Source organism: Lissotriton vulgaris, chromosome 12, assembly GCF_964263255.1.
Source record: "Lissotriton vulgaris chromosome 12, aLisVul1.2, whole genome shotgun sequence".
In the NCBI taxonomy this organism is placed as follows: Eukaryota; Metazoa; Chordata; class Amphibia; order Caudata; family Salamandridae; genus Lissotriton; species Lissotriton vulgaris.
The window spans coordinates 505848796-505867334 of NC_141700.1; the positions used below are offsets into that span (position 1 = coordinate 505848796).

At 45.3% G+C, this 18539-nt stretch overlaps 1 protein-coding gene across 2 annotated transcripts in view; it reads right to left on the reverse strand.

Annotated features, from left to right (window-relative positions):
- Positions 1-18539, reverse strand: part of C12H16orf86 (chromosome 12 C16orf86 homolog) — a 276171-nt gene that overhangs the window by 52648 nt on the left and 204984 nt on the right. For both annotated transcript variants that reach the window (XM_086946480.1, XM_086946479.1), the window contains exons 3-4: positions 17410-17624; positions 13797-13970 (exon numbers count right to left, since the gene is read on the reverse strand). In XM_086946480.1, the coding sequence (XP_086802606.1) occupies positions 13797-13970; positions 17410-17624 (389 nt within the window). The remainder of the gene's footprint in view (positions 1-13796; positions 13971-17409; positions 17625-18539) is intronic.

Below are 18539 nucleotides of genomic sequence, written 5' to 3' on the forward strand. Positions count from 1 at the left end.
ACTCATTATCATAGGAACCTGAAAAAGATTGTCCCTGCCTGCCAGAGTGGGAATGACATCCACAAATGGATAACTGCACTTGAGAGGGCCTGTAAAGTACAGAGGGTCCCTCAGCAGCAGTGGGCAGCAATCCTGTGGCTCTCCTTTGCAGAAAAAGTTAGAGGCAAGCTCATCACTGTTAAGGAAGAGGATGCTGACAATTAGAAAGTCTTGAATAGTGCTCTGACTGATGGGGTTGGCTTAACCACTGAGCAATACAGAATTAAGTTCAGAGATAGCCAAAAGGCACAGAGTCAAGACTGGGTTGACTTTGTAGATTGTGCTACTAAGGCTCTGGAAAGTTGGATACATGGAAGCAAGGTGCATGATTTTTTAGGATTGTACAATTTGATTATGAGGGAGCAGATCCTTAATAATTTTCAAAACCAGCTTTTACATCAGTACCTGGTGGACTCTGATCTGACCTCTCCGCAAGAATTGGGAAAGAAGGCAGACAAATGGGTCAGAACCAGAGTAAAGACAAAGAATCGGGGTGGTGACCAGAAGAAAGATTCTTCCAAGAACCAAGAGAAAGGTGGGGATAAATCAAAAGATAAATTCACTACAGTGCCCCACAAGACCTTCCTTATCTGAAAAGAAACCTTATTGCCATGTCTGTAAGAAGTCTGGCCACTGGAAAGATTATCCCAGTTGCCCTTGGGTCAGCAATAAGTAAAATATTCCTCCAAGCAACACCACTCCTCCTGGTACTACAAGTAGTAATCCCCCAGGTGGTAGTAGTGCACCCAAAAAGTTAGATGGGTTCTCATGGGGAACTGAGGTGGACCACGGTTTAGAAAGGTCCCATGTCCCCCTCACAGGCCTCCCCAGTCTGTGATGGTGGCATGAGATTTGCCATTTTTACTGTCAGTCCCAATTCCTTGGGCAGGTACAGACAGGAGCACTAATAAATGGTCAGAGAGCTGTGGCCCTTAGGTACACAGGGGCTAGTGTCACCATAGTGACGTGAAATTAGTACCCCATCAACAGCTTTTACCTGAGTTTAAGTACCAGGTGACCAACATTGATGGTATCAGGACAGATCATCCCATGGCCATAGTCAATCTCAGCTGGGGAGGGGTCACCAGCCCAAAAAGAGTAGCAGTGTCCCCAAACTTCCCCGTAGATTGCCTGTTGGGCACTGATCCGGAAATTTTAGCCTGGGCTGATGTTGAATACCAGGCCCATTTAAGAATGTTAGGCCTCCATGAGAGAGTTGGTGGGGCTGTTAGGGCCTCAGCCCGACCCCATGGAAATGTTGGAATGGTGGAGCCTTTACTATATACTCTTAAATGCATTATAACCTCGCAGTAAATGCTAACTTTAAAACGGCTGCACAGAAAACTGTCGTGTTTGGTGTCAATTACCTTGGAACCATACCTCCACACCAGTAGCTAGTGTGGGAGGTATGATTCCACCCTCCTAGAGGGAGAAATAATGACAGTACCGGTACACACAGTACCAGCTTTCTTGGCCCTGGCATCACAAGATGGATGCTGCCAGCCACAGACACGAGTCTGTCCTCCTGCTGCTGGACGAGACTCTGGCAGGGGAAGGCTGGACAATAGTTTTCCTGTCACAGGAAAGTGTAACCACCTCCCAGAAAGGCTTTAGTGTATTGGGGCTGGGTGGCTGCACTCCAAGAATGCTTTGATGTCTGACTGGGGGTACATTTGGTGTCCCTGTGCATAGTCCAGCTCAAACCGGTTGCAGGGGCTATCGGCCCCTACTCTGGCACAAAACTGGACAAAGGATATGGGTGTAGCCACACCTCTGTCCTGACCCTCCCATAGGTGGGTCCCCAGAGTTTCTCCCACCCCTTCCTTGGGTATAAAGTAGGAACTCCTGGCTACAGGACTTTAGAAATTACCTGGACTGCTGCAGAAACCAAGTAATTTGACGATCTGCATAACGCTGGACGACTGAAGAATCTCTCTTGGAGTAAAGGAGTTACTCCCCTGCTAAGCAGGCACCAAAGAAGCATCTGACTGGTTAGCAACTCTGAAGCTCCTGAGGACTTTGAAGACTTTTGCAATAAAAGAGGTGGGTTTCCAAGTGCCCCCGAGGTCGACTAGTGTGCTCAGCAAACCTGAGACCCGTATCCCTCGTGGGAACCGTGGAACCCGAACCCCTGTTAATTCAGTAAAAAAATTATGTTTTTAATGTGGATTTTCTTTTCCACATGAAGGTAAATGTCCCGCCATTGGATAGATATCCAAAGGCTGCAGGAAAGAGAACTATTTTGTAACGATTTGCAAAGTGAAGGAAAGATTAAGTGCTTCACATCGAAAAAAAATAAAATGGATGCCAGAAAGGTCCAGAGACGTTCTGAACACGACCACAAAGTCAAGCAGCAACATCAGTTGAGGCAACTAGAAACTGAACGACATCGATTGTCATCAAATTCCTTGTCTGAAAGTTTGTCACCGTCATTGTCAAGAGACGGTGAGGAAGATGGGTGCGTGATGTGAATGATGATTAATTGGCGAAGTGTGCTTGTAGGATTAGATTCTCATAAGGAAGAATGCCAGTCAAAACAAGACCGACAATTGAAAGTGTGAAATTCATTTGAACACTGTTCCAAAATCACACTGAAGGTGAATGGTGCTCCAAACCATTTGTCATAGACAGTGGTGCATCGAGAAACAACATGCCAGCAGAAAAGTACAATGAACTGTCTTAAGTGCCCCGTTTAACCCTGTTAAAAACGAAAGGGTGTTCATGGGCTGCTTTGACAACACTGCAAAGTCGAGGTTCATGTATAGCAACTGTGAAGCATAAAAAGATGAAGCCATCTGAAGTGTAGAAAATGGTTGTAAAAACCCTACTTCATATGATGTAGCTACTTTGTTTACACAATCCTTGACATAAGTCAACAATTGTCAAGGATAAGTCAAGGAAAACACAATCCTTGACATAGTAAGTAAATATTTTTATTTGTATATGATTAATTAAAATCTTTACAAAATTGTAAAACGTCCAATAATTGTTGTTACTAAAACATAACAAAATTAGGATGCATAAAATTACAGTATTGTTAACAGTTTTATGATTACCCTCGAGGGATTTAAAAAGTTCATCTGGCGTGGTTAAGTCTATTGCCTATTATGTCAAAGAACTTTACAACTTGACAGTTCAGCTTAATGTGGCTAGTAGAGAAGCACAATTTGACTGCCTGTCTGCAGGTCCGAACGGCATGTAGGTTGAAGAAAGGACGTAATAGATTGTACCTCAAGTCCTTTACGCTAGGGCAGATGCAAATCACGTGAACTATATCCTCCTTGCCGGTTTTGCACATGCGACACTATTGTGAAGGGTTGTTTCTCTCCCAAGGCGGTAGATGTGGAAGTATGGGAATTACCCCGAGGCGTAATTTTAAGAATTTTTCTTTAACATTTATTTTCATGCCGATGCTGAAGTATACTTGTGGCCGCAGTTTTTCATAGTCACCCACCGTTAGCCATCCATGTGCTCTATTTGCTAGGTCCTTCTTGTCTTCTATCGCTGAAATGATACTAGCTGATTTTTTGGCTACTTTTTTAAAAGACAAGAGATCTATTGATGTTTCCCAGATGTCAGTCAGGCCTAGAACTTTGAGTGATTCGTATAAGTAGGCTCTCGGCGCGAAGTTGCGGTGCCGAAGTAGTTCTTCCCACACATTTGCGCATAAAGATCCAGCATCTGCATTGCGAATCTTGTGCCAGTTTGTTACGTACACACACCGCCTCTCTAGGGTTTGTTTTAAGATACCGAATTCCAATCGTATCTGAGCCGGGGAGACGTATTTGGGAAGATTAAAGATAGCCCTGTATGAATTGGCTATGAGTGTGTCCAGCAACGCCGCGTCCTTACCGTGGTGTGATTCACTCTCGTAAGTGAGAGTCGGTTTTAATTTGGCATTCAATATTTCAAGAAAAGGTTTAAGTGTAAGGTCAGGTAATTTGACTTTCAGTGATTTTAGTGCCAAATAGGTCATTATAGCCTTCCCTCGCAAGGACTTGAACTGCGGCCTAGAAGTATTATTTGAGTCCAGGATTACTCCCAGGTATTTATATGTGATGACCTGGTCGAGCTTTTTGCCATTCAGGTGCCAGCAAGGATTCTTTTTTTTCCTGTAATTCACAGCCATCACCTTTGATTTATTGAAGTTTATTTGTAGTGAGTTCTTTACTGAAAAAGCATGGGTTGTGTTCAAAAGGTGTTGGAGGCCCATTGGAGTCCGACTTATCAACAGCAGATCATCCGCATATAGCAGGTTTGAGAGGGTAATTTTCCCTAGTTTCTGTGCATGCTTGGAACATTTGTCTACTTGCTCAGGTAGATCAGCTAGAAAAAGATTGAATAGGATCGGTGCAAGTAGGCATCCCTGTTTTAATCCTTTTGTTGTCCTTATGGGTTTTGAGAGGTGTGTTCCAGCCCCAAGTTTGATTTTGATCCAGGTGTTTGAGTGGAGAAGTATTAGGACGTCTAATAAGTATTTAGGTATTCCCAAGTTGTCCAGTTTTAGCCAAAGTTTGTTTCGGTCCACATGGTCGAATGCGGCGGTATAGTCAATAAATGAGAAGAATAAGGATGACTTAATTTCTTTTGCTGCTTCCATCAGCAGTGATAGAGCCATGAGATTAGTTGTAGTCCCTTGGCCTTTGCAGAAACCCGTGTGGTTGATTGGCATGATGGAATTTTCAGTTGCCCATGATGTTAGCTCCTCCAAGATAAGGCCAGCAAAGTGTTTTGCCTCCACATCTAGGAGAGCATTAAGGCGATAGTTGTTTGGAAGCCTCTTGCTACCTTGTTTATGTATCGGGCTGATAATTGAACCGTGCCAGGACGCTGGAAGGGTCTGTGAGAGTCTCATGCTATTGAACACTGGTGCTAAAGATGCGCTCCAAAAATCGACATCTGATTTGTAGAGCATAGGTGGTAGGCCGTTCGGCCCAGGCGCACCGGTTGGTCTCCCCCTTGATATTTGTCATTGGATGTCTGATGGGAGAATTGGCTTTGGCCCTGACTCAAATGCCTTTGTTGAATTTTTTTCCGTTTTTGATTTTTCGAGTTTTGGTGTATTCATTGCGATATGCTCCCCCGTTCCAAGGGGATTTGTGGAAGTGTGGTGATTGAGATTTGCTTCTTTGTTGTGCTTTGTGGTTTTTAAGCAAGGTTTGTTTGTAACGGCCTCGTCAGTAGTCCCATCGTTATTAAAATGCGTCAATAGGTATTTCGACCACACTTCTTCAGTTATATGCGAGTTTTGACCAGAGAAGTCAGGATTCTGTATTCTTTTAACCATTTGCCAGAATCTGGAGCTGTTCTTCTGCTTCCCCTCGTGAACTAGCTTCACCCATAGGTCTTCGTTACTTTGCTTCTGGTTGCCCCATTTTATCCGTTTCAACTTTGTTTTAGCTTCCCGTAGGGCAGTTTGCAAGCTGTAATTTGTTGGATCCTTTCGCAACTGTCTCAGTAATTGATTTACTAATCTTTTTTGTGGTTTCGTTTCTGGACATAAGTGATTCCCACGAAGGGGCGTCTGATGATGGCATGAATTGCTGGGAACCTTTTTTACCATTTTCTCCCTAATGGTTTTGATGAAAATATCCCAGACAACCGATGCCTTGGATGCATAGCTGCTAGCTTGGGAGAAAAGGTTTTTCACCATGGAGCTTATTGAATCAATGTTCCTGGCGTTACAGCGAAGCCGCCTTAGATTTGGGACGGTAACTGTGTCGAAGCCTATAAAGGTTTCGGTTTCCAGGTGGGAAGTGGTTTTTATTATGGCCTCTTGTGGCAGGTGATCACTGAGGTCGCTCGTACCTATTCTGAAGAACTTTACCCAAGAAAGCATGTTTAGAGATGTAAACATGTAGTCAAGATGGGATTGTTTATTCGTGTGAAAGGTGGCAACTGGTGGATCATCGTCAGAGTAGCGGCCGTTCAGGGCCCTTAAGTTGAGTTGTTCCAGATGTCGAAGTAGGGTTTTGGAGTTCTTCGTTGGGTTCTTGTTTTTTATATGGCCTTGTGTCGGCACGCCCCATGCTGCGTTCAGGTCTTGGGTAAGGTCGCTAGGTTGCTCTTTATTAATTAGAAGCATATTGAAGTCCCCTGTCAAGATGAATAAATCAGACACACTTCCATTATTTTTTTCACCAATTTGGCTAGGTCTTTCGCACCTTTTTGTTTGTCTTTGAGATGAATGTATGTATTAATTATAGTTACCGCTTGGGGGAGCTTCTTTAAATGAAGTAGGATCTTTGCCACCTGAATGACGCTGGGGGGAGAAATAAGCAGGTCCATTGCCTCAATTTTGCCTATTGTCGATATTGATTTGAAAAGCATCAGTCCGCCTGATCTTCGGCCAAAAGTTGAGTTTTTATTTGCCGAAATACAGCAGGACGTGAACCCTTGGAGCTCAAATGCCTTTTCTTCTCAAGTCTCTTGGAGCAAGATAAGGTCGAATGTAGTCAAGTATTCTAGAAATTCGGGATCATTTCTTTAGCTCGCCAAACCATTGATGTTCCAGGAGCAAATTCTAATGTCCATATATCCTTCTGATGGATTGGTGAATTCTTTCCCTTTCTGTCAATTGTTGACAGTTGAACTTGCGAATGTGCGTTGAATTGAGTTCCAGTCGTGAGTAGTTCTTCGCAACGAACAGCTGCTTAGCTTTTGATGTTGTTCAGAGTTGGGGTTTTTTAAATCTCGGGGGCACGAACCGGGCGAGCTGCTTCTCGCTCCTTTTAGTATTGAGATAGTACTTTTTTGTACTGGAGGTCTGGCTGGAGGAAGAAAAGGAGTAGGGTAGCGAGGTCCATGATTTTATGTGCTGTCTCAAGTGAGTGCCAAGTTGCTTTTGTAATGTCTGGGCGACGAGGTTCGGTGTTTGACTGGAACTCTATTGCCAGGAGATCAGATGAACTGATGTTTGATAAATTTGTTAGTGAGTGCATGAGCCTTAGTATGTTTGCCCTATTCAGTATATCACTTCTGCCGCGGGATGTGTATTCTGGAATGAAAAGGATTGATGTTGAACTGTTCAAAAACTGTGGTTTGGTTGGATCCGGCGGTGGTCTCTTGTCACCCTGTTGAATTGGTTGAAAAGGGTTGCTTGGGCCTGCTGTGACTGAGGCATTTAACTGCTCGCGTTGATTGGCGGCTATCTGCAAGTTTCTGGTGATGCTAGTCGGTATAGGTGTCAAATGTGGAGAGGACTCCATATAGAAAGCCGTGGCAGTGTCCACTCTTCCTCTTGTTGGAGCAAGCTCAGATGGTGTTGGTTCGATGTTAATAGAGTTTTGTGCCGCATGAGTTTTTGTGAATTGTAAAGTTTTCTGCTTGAGTTTTTTTTGTGCAGGTTTCTTAGTAACGATACTTGTCAGTTTTGAATGTGCCGTAGGGGATGCTGAAGGTGCAGTATCAGAGGCCTTATACTGAGGAGATTGTGCTTCATTGGCTGTCGGAGACCCAGTGACAGTTGCTGCTAGAGGAGAGGAGTTAGAATATATTTCTATCTTCTTACTTGAGCTTCTTGGGGCCCGATTCCTTCCTTTCCTTTTGTTCTTTCTCTGAGTCTTAGAAGATTCCTGAGCGTTTATTGAGGAAGATGTGACCGTAGTCGCAGACGTGGTGGTTAGCCCAGTTGCCAATGGTCTGGATGTTAATGTTTCGGTTGAAGATACAATGATATCTGACCTCTGCTCAATTGGGTGCTCGGTCAATAAGCTTGTTGGTGTCGTTGGGACATCTGGGGGCGGATCGGAAGTTTGTGAGGTTTGGGTTGGTAGAACTACTGATTTTAGGTCACTTATCAGTGCCCCCAACATCGTGGGTAAAGATGATAGTTGGTCTGAAATTGGGTCACAAGGTAGTGGTTGTAATAGAGTTGGTTGGCCCGCAAGGACGGCATCTTGACCCCTCCTTATGAGGCCATTTAGTTCTGAGATTTTCCAGTCAATTCCTGAGATTGAATCAGCCATTGTCTGCAAAACACAAAGCTGTATGTCCATTTTTTGAGATTGGAAGTCCAGGGCCGTAGCCGAGTGTTGCAGTGTGTTTAAGATTGTCACCCAAATTGATTTGGGAACTGTTTTTCCTGGGCTGTAACTTCTCTCGGGACTTGGTAAGGCGTCGGCAGTGGGCTTCCATTCTGATGGATGACGGTTATAGGTAGCCACTAGTTCTTCCCACTCCTGTGCTGCTATGGAGGACATGTCATTGTCATTGTCTGGAAAGTTCTTGGTGGGCAGGGAATCATTGTTCAGTAGTAAAGTGCCGCCCTGGACGGCCCCTTGCGCTGCAGGCTTGTTGGTCGCCGCTATTTGTTCAGTGATACTACTGAGGTTTAACTGGTGTGACTTGGGTAGAGTTGATGGGGTGTTTAGCATTGGCGATGGTTTGAGACCACTTTGTTGCTCTTCAATTACTGGTGAAGGTTTTGCTCGTATGTCTCTAGTTTCTTTTGTTGAGTTTGGAGAGCTGCTAACTAATGGGGGCGGTGGTAGATCTTCCCTTTCTTCCTCTTTGTGTATCAAAGCCTTGATTTCCATTGTCGCGTCTTGTTTGCCGAAGTGACGGGGGCTGAACTTGCTAGGGTGGATCTCACCCTGCTGTACTGGATCTGGGTCGACCTCTAAAACTGGAGACTTGGCCTCAGTTGGTATGCTCCAGTCTTTTTTGGAAGCTTTACTGGCAGACGCCAGTTCCCAAGTATTGGAGTTGGTTGATTCGTGATCTACCGGGAAGGTGGATGCTGCCGCTCTTCTTGCTTCAGGCGAAGTTGGTGTAGAGATGACAGTCGCTACCTCTGGAGTGGGTGGGCGCGAAATTTCCACTGGGCTGGATAAGCCTGCTTGGCTGCTAATCGTGCGACTGAAGTCGCGCTCGTCTATTAAAAGCGGAGATTGAAGACCTCTAATGTTCCCAGTCATAGAGAATATAACTGTTCCAGGGTCTTTAAGAAAGGCGAACTTAGTATAAATCTTGGGTTGATGCGAACATATCCTTTTCATTGCTGGCGTTCCGTCAATCGTTACAAGATTAACTGGATCCATTAACGCAAGTTTTTTTTACTGGAGGTACCGAAGATAGTACAGGCTGTACAGGTCTTTGTGACTGTTGTGGTAGCTGGAAGGCAGTAATTAGGGAGGGTGGAGCAGCAAGGACCTTGACTTGCTCGTTTTTGTTTAGCGGTTGAGTTGTGGGTAAATTTGATGTTTCCATTACTGTAAGGGGTGAGGCCTCTGTGTTATTTATGTTTTTGTTACTTGTACTTGAATCGAGTTCCTTGGGGTTATTTGAGTTTGGTGGAGATGTTGACTCAGGTTTCCCCAGTTTTCTTTTCCGCGATCTCAATGTAGAGTTGGGTTTTGGTTGTTGCCTGATCATGCCAGATCTCATTGCGCTCCCTTTTTTGTTTGGCCTTAGAGCGTTTTTATATTCCAATAGCCTGACAAGTTTGCTCTAAGGGCTAAGTAGGAGGTCGATGGATTGGTGGGCAGGGGGATTTGAGGCGTTTGCTTGGGCCCCTGCTTTCGACCCAGGCGGTCTTGGCCGTACCACCACTACTGCGAGCAAATTGTGGTGGAACCTGTACCGCTGGCCGTGACGCCCACGCCTCTCTCCTCGCCTCCTTCCTCCTTCCCCTTCTCCTTCACGGAGCACACGACCCCAGCTCCCCACCTTGCCACCCTAATTACCGCTGCGGGTATGGCTCGCTTAAGGGGGCTCTGTGCATAGAGAAAACAGCGCTTTTGGGGCTTGGAGCTCGATGCTTTGGGGGGGCCCGGAGACTGATGGATTCTTTCTCTGCGGACCTGGGAGCAACAGCTTCCGTGCCAGGGATGAGACTGTCTCACCTGGTTCTCACCCTCTCCAAACCGTGGCCCCCGGTGAGGCGACCCCCTGGCCCGGGGTGATGAAAGGTAATTGCAGCGGTTCTATGGTTCTGTAGTTCTGCTTTGGCTGCTTGGCTTCCTTGTGTTTCCTGCCGCAGCCACTGGTTATCCGCTGGGCAGCTCGTTACCGCCGCTGGTCCAGGCACTGGGTGAGGCTGCCGGGTGAAGGCTGGCGGGAGAAGGCTGGCGAACAGTTAAACGCTGAACACGGGCGGGCGGCAGGCCCTTCGGGCAGGCAGGCAAGCACCTCGGCTTCTGTGACTCAGCTGGCCCCTGCCCTCGCCGTCCTGGTCAACATGGCAGAGCAACCACCAGCGCCTCCGGCGCACCTTGCACCTCGCTCCTGCTGGGCTCGTCAGCGGGCGGGCTGGCTCTCTGCGACCTGCAAACTGTAAACAGCAGACTGTGAACTGAAACTGCAGTGAATTAGGCAGGGAGTGCGAGGTTGGAAACGACTGGCGGGGGGGGGGGGTTAAGACCCGCAGGTGGACCGCTCTTGCTGCCCCCGCGGCCGCTACTTGTCCTCCACTCGAAGCTGCTCCTCAGCACCCCACCTCCTCCGGATCGTAGCACACACCTCTGCTCGCAGAGTCCTGCAGGTGCTTGGATAAAGACTCACTTGGCACTCGCAGGCTGCCTGTGTTGTGATGGAGGCAGTTGCACCGGTTCTCTGGGTGCTGGCCGTATGGCCGTGTGGAAAACCGGGTCCGGGTCTCTACCGCGATTTGCTGCGATTTGCCGACTCTCTCCCGGTCCTAGATCCCGGGGAGAGGGGGGCCGGGCGACTTCAGGCGGCAACGGCGGCAGCTGCCTCTCCTCGCAGGCATTCACTCGCTCGCCTCGCTCGCCTCTCCTCGCCTCTCCTCGTGATCCAGCACTGCACTGCACTGCCACCAGTACTTGAGAACCCCCTCCTGATGCATCCTACAATGTCGGGCTCACTCCCTCCGGCCACTGACCGCACCGCTCACACCAACCTTCTCGCTCCGGTAGTCGCTGCGGGTCGTGCAGCTCCCGCTTCCTTCTCACACCGCCACTGCAGCCCTGCCACTGTGGCACCCATCGCCCGGAACCGTCACTGGACCTCGGCCCTCAACGGCGACGTGCGGCGTACTTTTCCCGTACTCTCGGGTAGGTAGGTCTCAGGTAGGTCGGGTCGGGTCGCTGGTCACCGGTTGTGGGTCTGGCTTGATTAGTTTGGCCGCCGCGGCTTCTCTCGCGGCTGCCGCGGGCCGGTAACTCGCGCTCTCACTGAAGCTTCTCTCTGTGACTGGCTCTGCGCAAATCCTTGACATAGGTCTCTACTGTCCTTCGGAAATAGGAACACCAGAATGTTCTTGCTACCATTTCCTGAATCCGTTTAACTCTAAGGCGACCAAACTAAGAGGAGTCTGACTCAAGAACTATCTTGGTTTGAAGTTCTTCTTCTGGTAAAACAAGTCTATCTGCTCGGACTAGGGTTTCTGATCCTTATCCTCAAACTATCATTTTTCTTTAAACAATGCTCTTGCTGCACTTCCGTTTTTGTTTGATCTGTTCAAGTAGGTGGGTTTCTTTAACTGTAAGGCTAGAAGGTCGGTGGATCACCCTAAGGGGTGCCTTCCTCAATACTTTATTGTGAGAGAGTGTCCTCTTATCCTTGACTTGAACTAGGACTGTACTTGATGTTTTAGCAGAACCAGGGAAAGAAGATGGACCACTAGGAAAGTCTGGCATTAGTGCATTTCATGCTTTTTATAGAACTTTATTTTTTGTGATCAGTCCAGACACTGAATGCTTGTGCTGAAACCTCTGTCTCTAATGTGTAAATGCCTCTTTAATTGCTAACAGTTCACAGTCCTAGACTGTATAGTTTTGCTCCAGACATGAAAAGGAGTGAGAAAATACACAACTAGGTGAATGTCTTGATGATTCAGAGACAATATAGCCCTGATGGCAAAGGAGGCTGGCTCAGTGTCCAAAACAAAAGCTGAGCGCAATTTAGATGACTGAGAATGAGTGCTTTAGTGCATAGACTTTAAATTCTGAAAGCCTTCTTTCCTTTCCTCAACCCATAGCAATGGATGATTTTTCTTTGTAAGGTCAGTTCTTAGTTTGATAGTCTGTGAGAAATGTTCAATAAAGTGTTGATAAAAATGATCAAAGACCAAGAATTTCTGATCTGTTTAAAGATAGCATTCTGAGTCCTGCTGAGCATCTCTGAGAGGTTTGCGGTGTTCTTCGTGGTTGTAAGAAAATACTAATATATCATCAAGATATATTACCACAAAAGTAACCAGGGTATCCCTAAACACATCATTGAGAAATTATTGATATGGAGCAGGAGTGTTGCAGAGACCAAGCGCCTGATCTCGAGTTTGTGGGCCAGGGTACTCTGTTGCAAATGTGATGGAGTACCCTGTCCACCAACCTCTTGGTTCACCTGTCTCATTTAGAGATAGCTTGACCTTAGGTATTCCATTGATGGATGGTGTAATGCTTTCTGTTTCCTGCCTGTCACTACCAGGAAAAACCTGGCTGTGAGGAACAGGGAAATAATCAATAATGACATCCCATAGCATGGGAGAAAACTCACATATTGTAGGGGTCATTTGTTTTTTAGTTTTTCCAAACTCCTGTTGGTCAGACTTTTTCTAAATTGTCAGGAACCACCATAACAGCAGTTCCTTTCAGCTTAAAGAGATGTTCATGGGGCCTGCGTACATATCTAAATTTGGTGGATGGGATATCCATCAGGGTGACAGAGAAAAGTACTCTGTTACCCTGGCGGACATTAACCCATCCGCTAAGTACTAAATCAGGCCCCAAAACGCATTCCATATATTCATTGTGACAATATTTGGTATTAAACGCTGTCTTTCTCTTATCGCTTCCTCTAACATTGACCAAAACATACGCCCCTCTTGAGAACTAATTTGGAGAAGACCTTGGCTATTTTCACTTGGCCAAAAATACTGAGATGAGGACAGTATGCCAACTGCATATGGTAATTTCATTGAGTTCCCTGTAATCAATTCAAGGCTTATATTTACCATTTAGTTTCAAGATGAGAGAGACTGGTGCATTTGCTTAAGACACAGAATGTTGAATGAACCCCTTGAGTGAATTCTCCTTGAAGTATTCCTTCCGTACCAGGCATTCCTTCAGTTAATCGAAAGATTGAACTGTGATGTATCTGAGCTCCTGTTTGTAGGTCTATAGTATAACCATTCTGCCAATAATCCTTTCTCTTGCTTATGCTTATGCTATTCAAACACTGCATTGAAGATATTTCTTGGCTGCATCACCATGCAGTCTTGGGCTGTCCTGCATCCCCTACAGTGATTCAAGCTGTGCAGATCTTGTGATTCTTCTCTGCTAGTACTCGTTAACAACTCAGCAATTGTCTTTTTCTTAACCTGCTAACACATGCTAATCAAACAATGTATTTCAGAACTGCTCTACAGTGTAGACCAATGTCATTCCTGATCTTTTAGTTGTGTCAAATACAGAAGTTAGTCTGGCTATTGCACTACAGACCTGATCTAAAGCATGTTATACTATAATACCTTTGTACCTCAAACAAAGCATTGCTATTACATTCCAATATTCACCTTCAGCACCAACAATTAGTGGAATAATATGGCCCATGCACTGGTACTTTGCTCTGCCAGATAGTGTACTGAAACCCTGGCATTCAGCTCCCTAGTTACTCTTCAAGCAAAGGTACATCTTCTGCATATACTAACACATATGCATTGTTGATGGTCCTCATTTAGCCACAGTACACATTACTATTGCAGTACTGAAAGTGGTGCACGCTCTTCTCTGTCAATCAGCCACGTAGTTGATCTGCAGTACATCTTGGATCTGATAAAGCAGAGCATTGGTTACCTGCTGGTGGAAGTGGCTTTGGTAGCTGGGTGCCTGTAGATGGCTGCTCTTCTTGCACAGCTTTTGCTGGTGGTTCCATCTCCTCAGTGTCCGTCTCTCCATCAGATTTCCTGTTCATCTCAGGGTTGTTGTAGTTGATATACTGATATAATGCCCTCACGCGAGGAGGTTTCTCTGTGAGCAAACCAAGTATATGAATATGCTGCCACTAACATGGCGTGACAAAAATCAAAACCAAGGTAACTTTCAAGTTACGAGAAAACATGCTTAAACACTTTACTTTTACTTCAGCAGTCTCTGCTCAAGTCTTACCTCCAAACAGAAATGTTTTTTCCATTATTATATAAAATACAAGAAAATAGCTGTTAGATACCAATAACAGGAAACTTACCAAAGATCATTAACCATATGTCTGTATCGCTGAGCATAGTATTTTTTGGAGGCCCGATGTTTGCCTCAAAGCCATTTTAATAATAATACATCACCACTTCAAATAATCAAGATCTGAAGATACCCCAGTAGATGATGAGGAAGACACAAAAGATACTTGAAATAACCATCATTGGAAGCCAGAGGTTACCTAGTTACAGAATATAAATCAAAAAGCAAAAGACCATACATTTGCTAGCAATACTGATGTACATATATTTGCAAGCGGGGAGAGTAGTAGCTTCAGACTGTTTTACAGAGAGGGTGTTGGAGTAGATGCAAAATACTCCCCCACCGGGTTTATTGGTTCTGTCTAGTCTAATGATTCAGTGACAAGGGGAAACTAGTAGATCTAGAATAGGGGCTGAACAATCATCGAGCCAGGTTTCTCTAATGTTAACGAGATTGAACTTGTGTGTGATGATAAGGTCCTAAATATCAGACGCATGCAAGGCAGCCGATCTGCAATTAAGGAGCATGCATTTTGGGTGAGTATTGGTGTTGACGGTGGCAGATCGTGTCAGGTTAATACGCTTGAGACTGCAATTATTTACCACTCTGGGGTTGTAACTAGATTCTCTGTAAGGATTAGACTGTAAGGTTTGGATTTGGCACAGACAAACCTTGTTGGCATCTTTAGTGGAAATGTAAATGAGGAGGAGGGTGTGGAGGTCACTGTCAGACGCTCGATCAGTCTCCTGGGTGAGAGGGGGCGTTAGGGGAGGGTATGGTTTTCCAACTAAGATGAGGAGAGTGATGAATGTGATAGGCCGGGTGCCGATTTGGGAACCAATCTGACTCATCAGGGTTCTGTTGGACCTTTGATTGAGTAACAACTGTGCGGTGATGGTTGTAAGTCTCTGTAGTTCATCCTTGAGATGAGTCAAGTTAAGTGAAATCTCGTCATGGTGCGATTCCAGAGAGGTGTGGAGACGGTAGGTCATGGTTTGAGGGATGAGGCCAGGTTGAGAGGGGCAGTAAATAATGGTGCTTTAGAGGGATTGTAAGTCAGGAAGGTCTTGCTGAGGGAATGTCTGTGTGTGGGCAGAGGTAGATGGGAAGGGCGAGAGGGATTGTTTGCTGCGCGAGAGACGTGTGAGGCATGCGATTAGTCCTATAAGGGGATATGGATTCCGAAATGGACGACGTTGGGTACAGTCGGACAATGTGGAAGTACAAGAAGGGCCCGTGAGGGTGAGTTTGGGAGCTGTGGGTAAGGTCTTCGGGGTGGAAATAGGTCCTGGGGTCAGGGATTCTCTGCTTGCAGTTAAAGAGGGGTAGAGGAGTGCATGTGGTCTGGTACAGTGACTCAAAGGGTGAGGTTCAAACATGCAGGAGGTGCGGAATCTAAGGTAGGGGTGGCGGGTGAAAAGGTGGGGGGAGCAAGGGCTAGCGATGGGGAATGGGCTGGGTCAGGCTTGGGTACAGATGGGCATTGCTAGGGGTACAGGAGCGATGTCAAGGAAACTAGGGTGATATTGGGTGGGGTTTGAGTTTTTATTGTTCATAACCTTTTTGATAGGAAAGATTTTGTCCAATATTACTAGATTGTCATTCGAAGATTGAATGAGAATGATCTAATTGTTATACAGAGATATGGTAGTGTCTGTCCTGCAGCAAGACAAGGAAGCCACAGATAATCTAAGACCATGAAGTGTTTTCCTGGAGTTGGTGGTCTGGAGCATGGAGTAAAGGACATTCCTCCATTGTTCACGGCTCTTTGTTTTGAAGATGAGGTCACTAGTTATCATTCCCTTGTTAGAGTAGAAGTATGAGTCCGAGATGAGAGTTTCAGGGTGATCTTTGAGGAGTCAGTGTTTGAGGCTTTTTGATGCATTTTTAAAGAAATTAGGAGGGTACTTATTTATGTAGGCATTACACCCTAAAGGTTCTAATTTCATGTCCATTGCACTTGGTAAAATGCCCGTGATGACTGAGTGGGCAACGGAGAGATGAGATAATGTCCGGAAGGAGGGTTCCAGTTCACTCTCCTATATCATAAGGTGAAGGAAGAGTTTGGAAGACAGAGAAAAAGAAGCACTTAGGGACTTGGGGGTACCATTATACCGGTGTCAGATGGTCCTATGTTAAAACCTATAGTAAGATCAGACCTCCACCCCTCTTCTATATCAAGTCCAACAGGCAATCATAAGAATATAGAATTAAAGAAAGACCAGATAGACAGTCCTCGGTCTGGATCTTGGCTTTCTGTGTCAACAACGATAATTAATGTGGATCATTAGAGATGATGGGAATCAGCAGCTTCAATATAGGTGTGAGTTGAATCCATTTACTCTTAGTGTACGTTACAGCTATCTCATTAATACCTCACCAGGAGCACAAGATGACAGGGTACTCAGCCCTCTGAGAGAAGAGTCCAAAAGATCACTTGTGAAGCATTATACATGGAACGTAAGAAACAACACATAGAACACTTACCACTTCATCATCATGCCTCAGTCATATAGACCTGAATAAACACACAGAACAGGGCAGCATACTGTTCCTGTCTCTGCAGGGCAGCCTAGGCTCCTTTATACTGTACTCCAGTAGGTAGGGTGCTTCTTGTCTTTGCAAGAAAGCTACCAATGTCATACTCTTTCATACCCCGCCAGACGCTGAATTGTGAATTCTCCAACACCACACACCCTCGACTTGCTTTCCCGTACAAGGAACAAGGCACTGATATACAACAGTAAATGGAGAGGAGAAAGATGTTTTGGCAGCTTCCCTCGCTACTTTGTGTCCTGCTATCCTGGATACAAGCACCATAGGTGCACAGGGAGCAGCTAAAACCAGGGTAGGCCAACAACAAGGCCATCTAGACCATGTATCATAATGCAAATGAAACTACAACGAAGCAACGCATTCCTAGCCCAGCAAGGGTCCAGCACTTGTCGCAAAAGATAAAGAAAAAAACACACAATGACTTAGATCTCCTTTAAAGCCTTCTACAAGACCGGGATGATCCCAAGTGGATAGGAGAGGTGGTGACATACTCAGGACCAATTATAAACAAGGTGTCTGTCTTGCTAAGCCAGCCTACTTCCATCAAGTAGGACTGGGATAGACCAGGAAATTAAGAGTTTATGCAAACTAAGCATTCCTGTTGTTTGAGACAGTTGTGTACTGCTTGGCCGCCTCACACTGATGATCTCAATATTACTGCTAGCTCTGTACTCACTTTCTGGGCCCTTCTGCTCTGAAAGCTGAGATGGGGCACTTGTCACCGGCGGCACAAGTATTTCCACTGCACTCTCCTTCTTGCGCTTCTTGGACTTTTTGGGATGCTTGGTGATGTTGGCTGGTGCTTCTGCTTTAAAGATGTCACTCTCTTCTGGCTTAACCAGGACCTTCTTGAATTCTAAGTGCTGAAACGTGTGCACTTCGGCATCAGCCCTAATGGTCATATTACCAAACATGAGTGAGTGATGCAATATGTACTGAGCAATATGTATTATCAACTTTCTCCCATTAAAGACAAGGCATCAACAAATGTAAGAAAAGGAGCACAGCATAAATCACGAGGGCGGCCTCACCCAGCCACATACTGTAGTTATTCATTGTCCTTGCAATACCCTACAGTCCATTCTTCTTTTTTTTTAAGTTTCAAAGGGTAAGTTTATTAAAAGTATGTCACAAAGGATACAACAACATATTCAAATAATAGAGCATCAAAGATGAACAATACAAAGCATAATACTAATGGTAGATAAGCAAATAATCATATAAGAGGTGAAGGTTCAAGGCAAGGGCACAAGGTGAAAGGAAAACAAAACATGTATAGAGCGTAATAATTGTACAATGAAGATAAGGTTACAATATATCAAGCATAATGAGAGAAATGACAAAAACCAAGAAATCAAGGGGGTTGAGCAACTTCTTGAATACATGGTACTGGAGTGAAGGATCTTTTAGCACTATCATCCAAAAACTCTGTAACAGGAGACCATAAAAGTAGTCTCTTGTGCTTCAGGGAAGTAGGAAATATTAACAAATATTATCACCCCAGATTTTCTCAAGTTTCTACGGGCATCCACTCAAACGATAGATAGGTACTTCCAGTGTCAATGGTGGTCCATTGCTTATGCCCAGATTTCAAAAGTAGGTGGGGCAGGATTGTGGCTTAATTGTCCAATATTACATGTTGCAATTACCAGACCAAGATGTGTAAACACTAATTTATATTTCCTTGTGTCAAGATGGAGTGAAATGTGCAAGAGTAGCAATTTCAGGTCATCCTCGATCTGCCAGTTAGTAATCTCTGCTAGAGTATTCCTCTCCCGCTCCCAGAAGAGTCTCACCTCAGAGCAT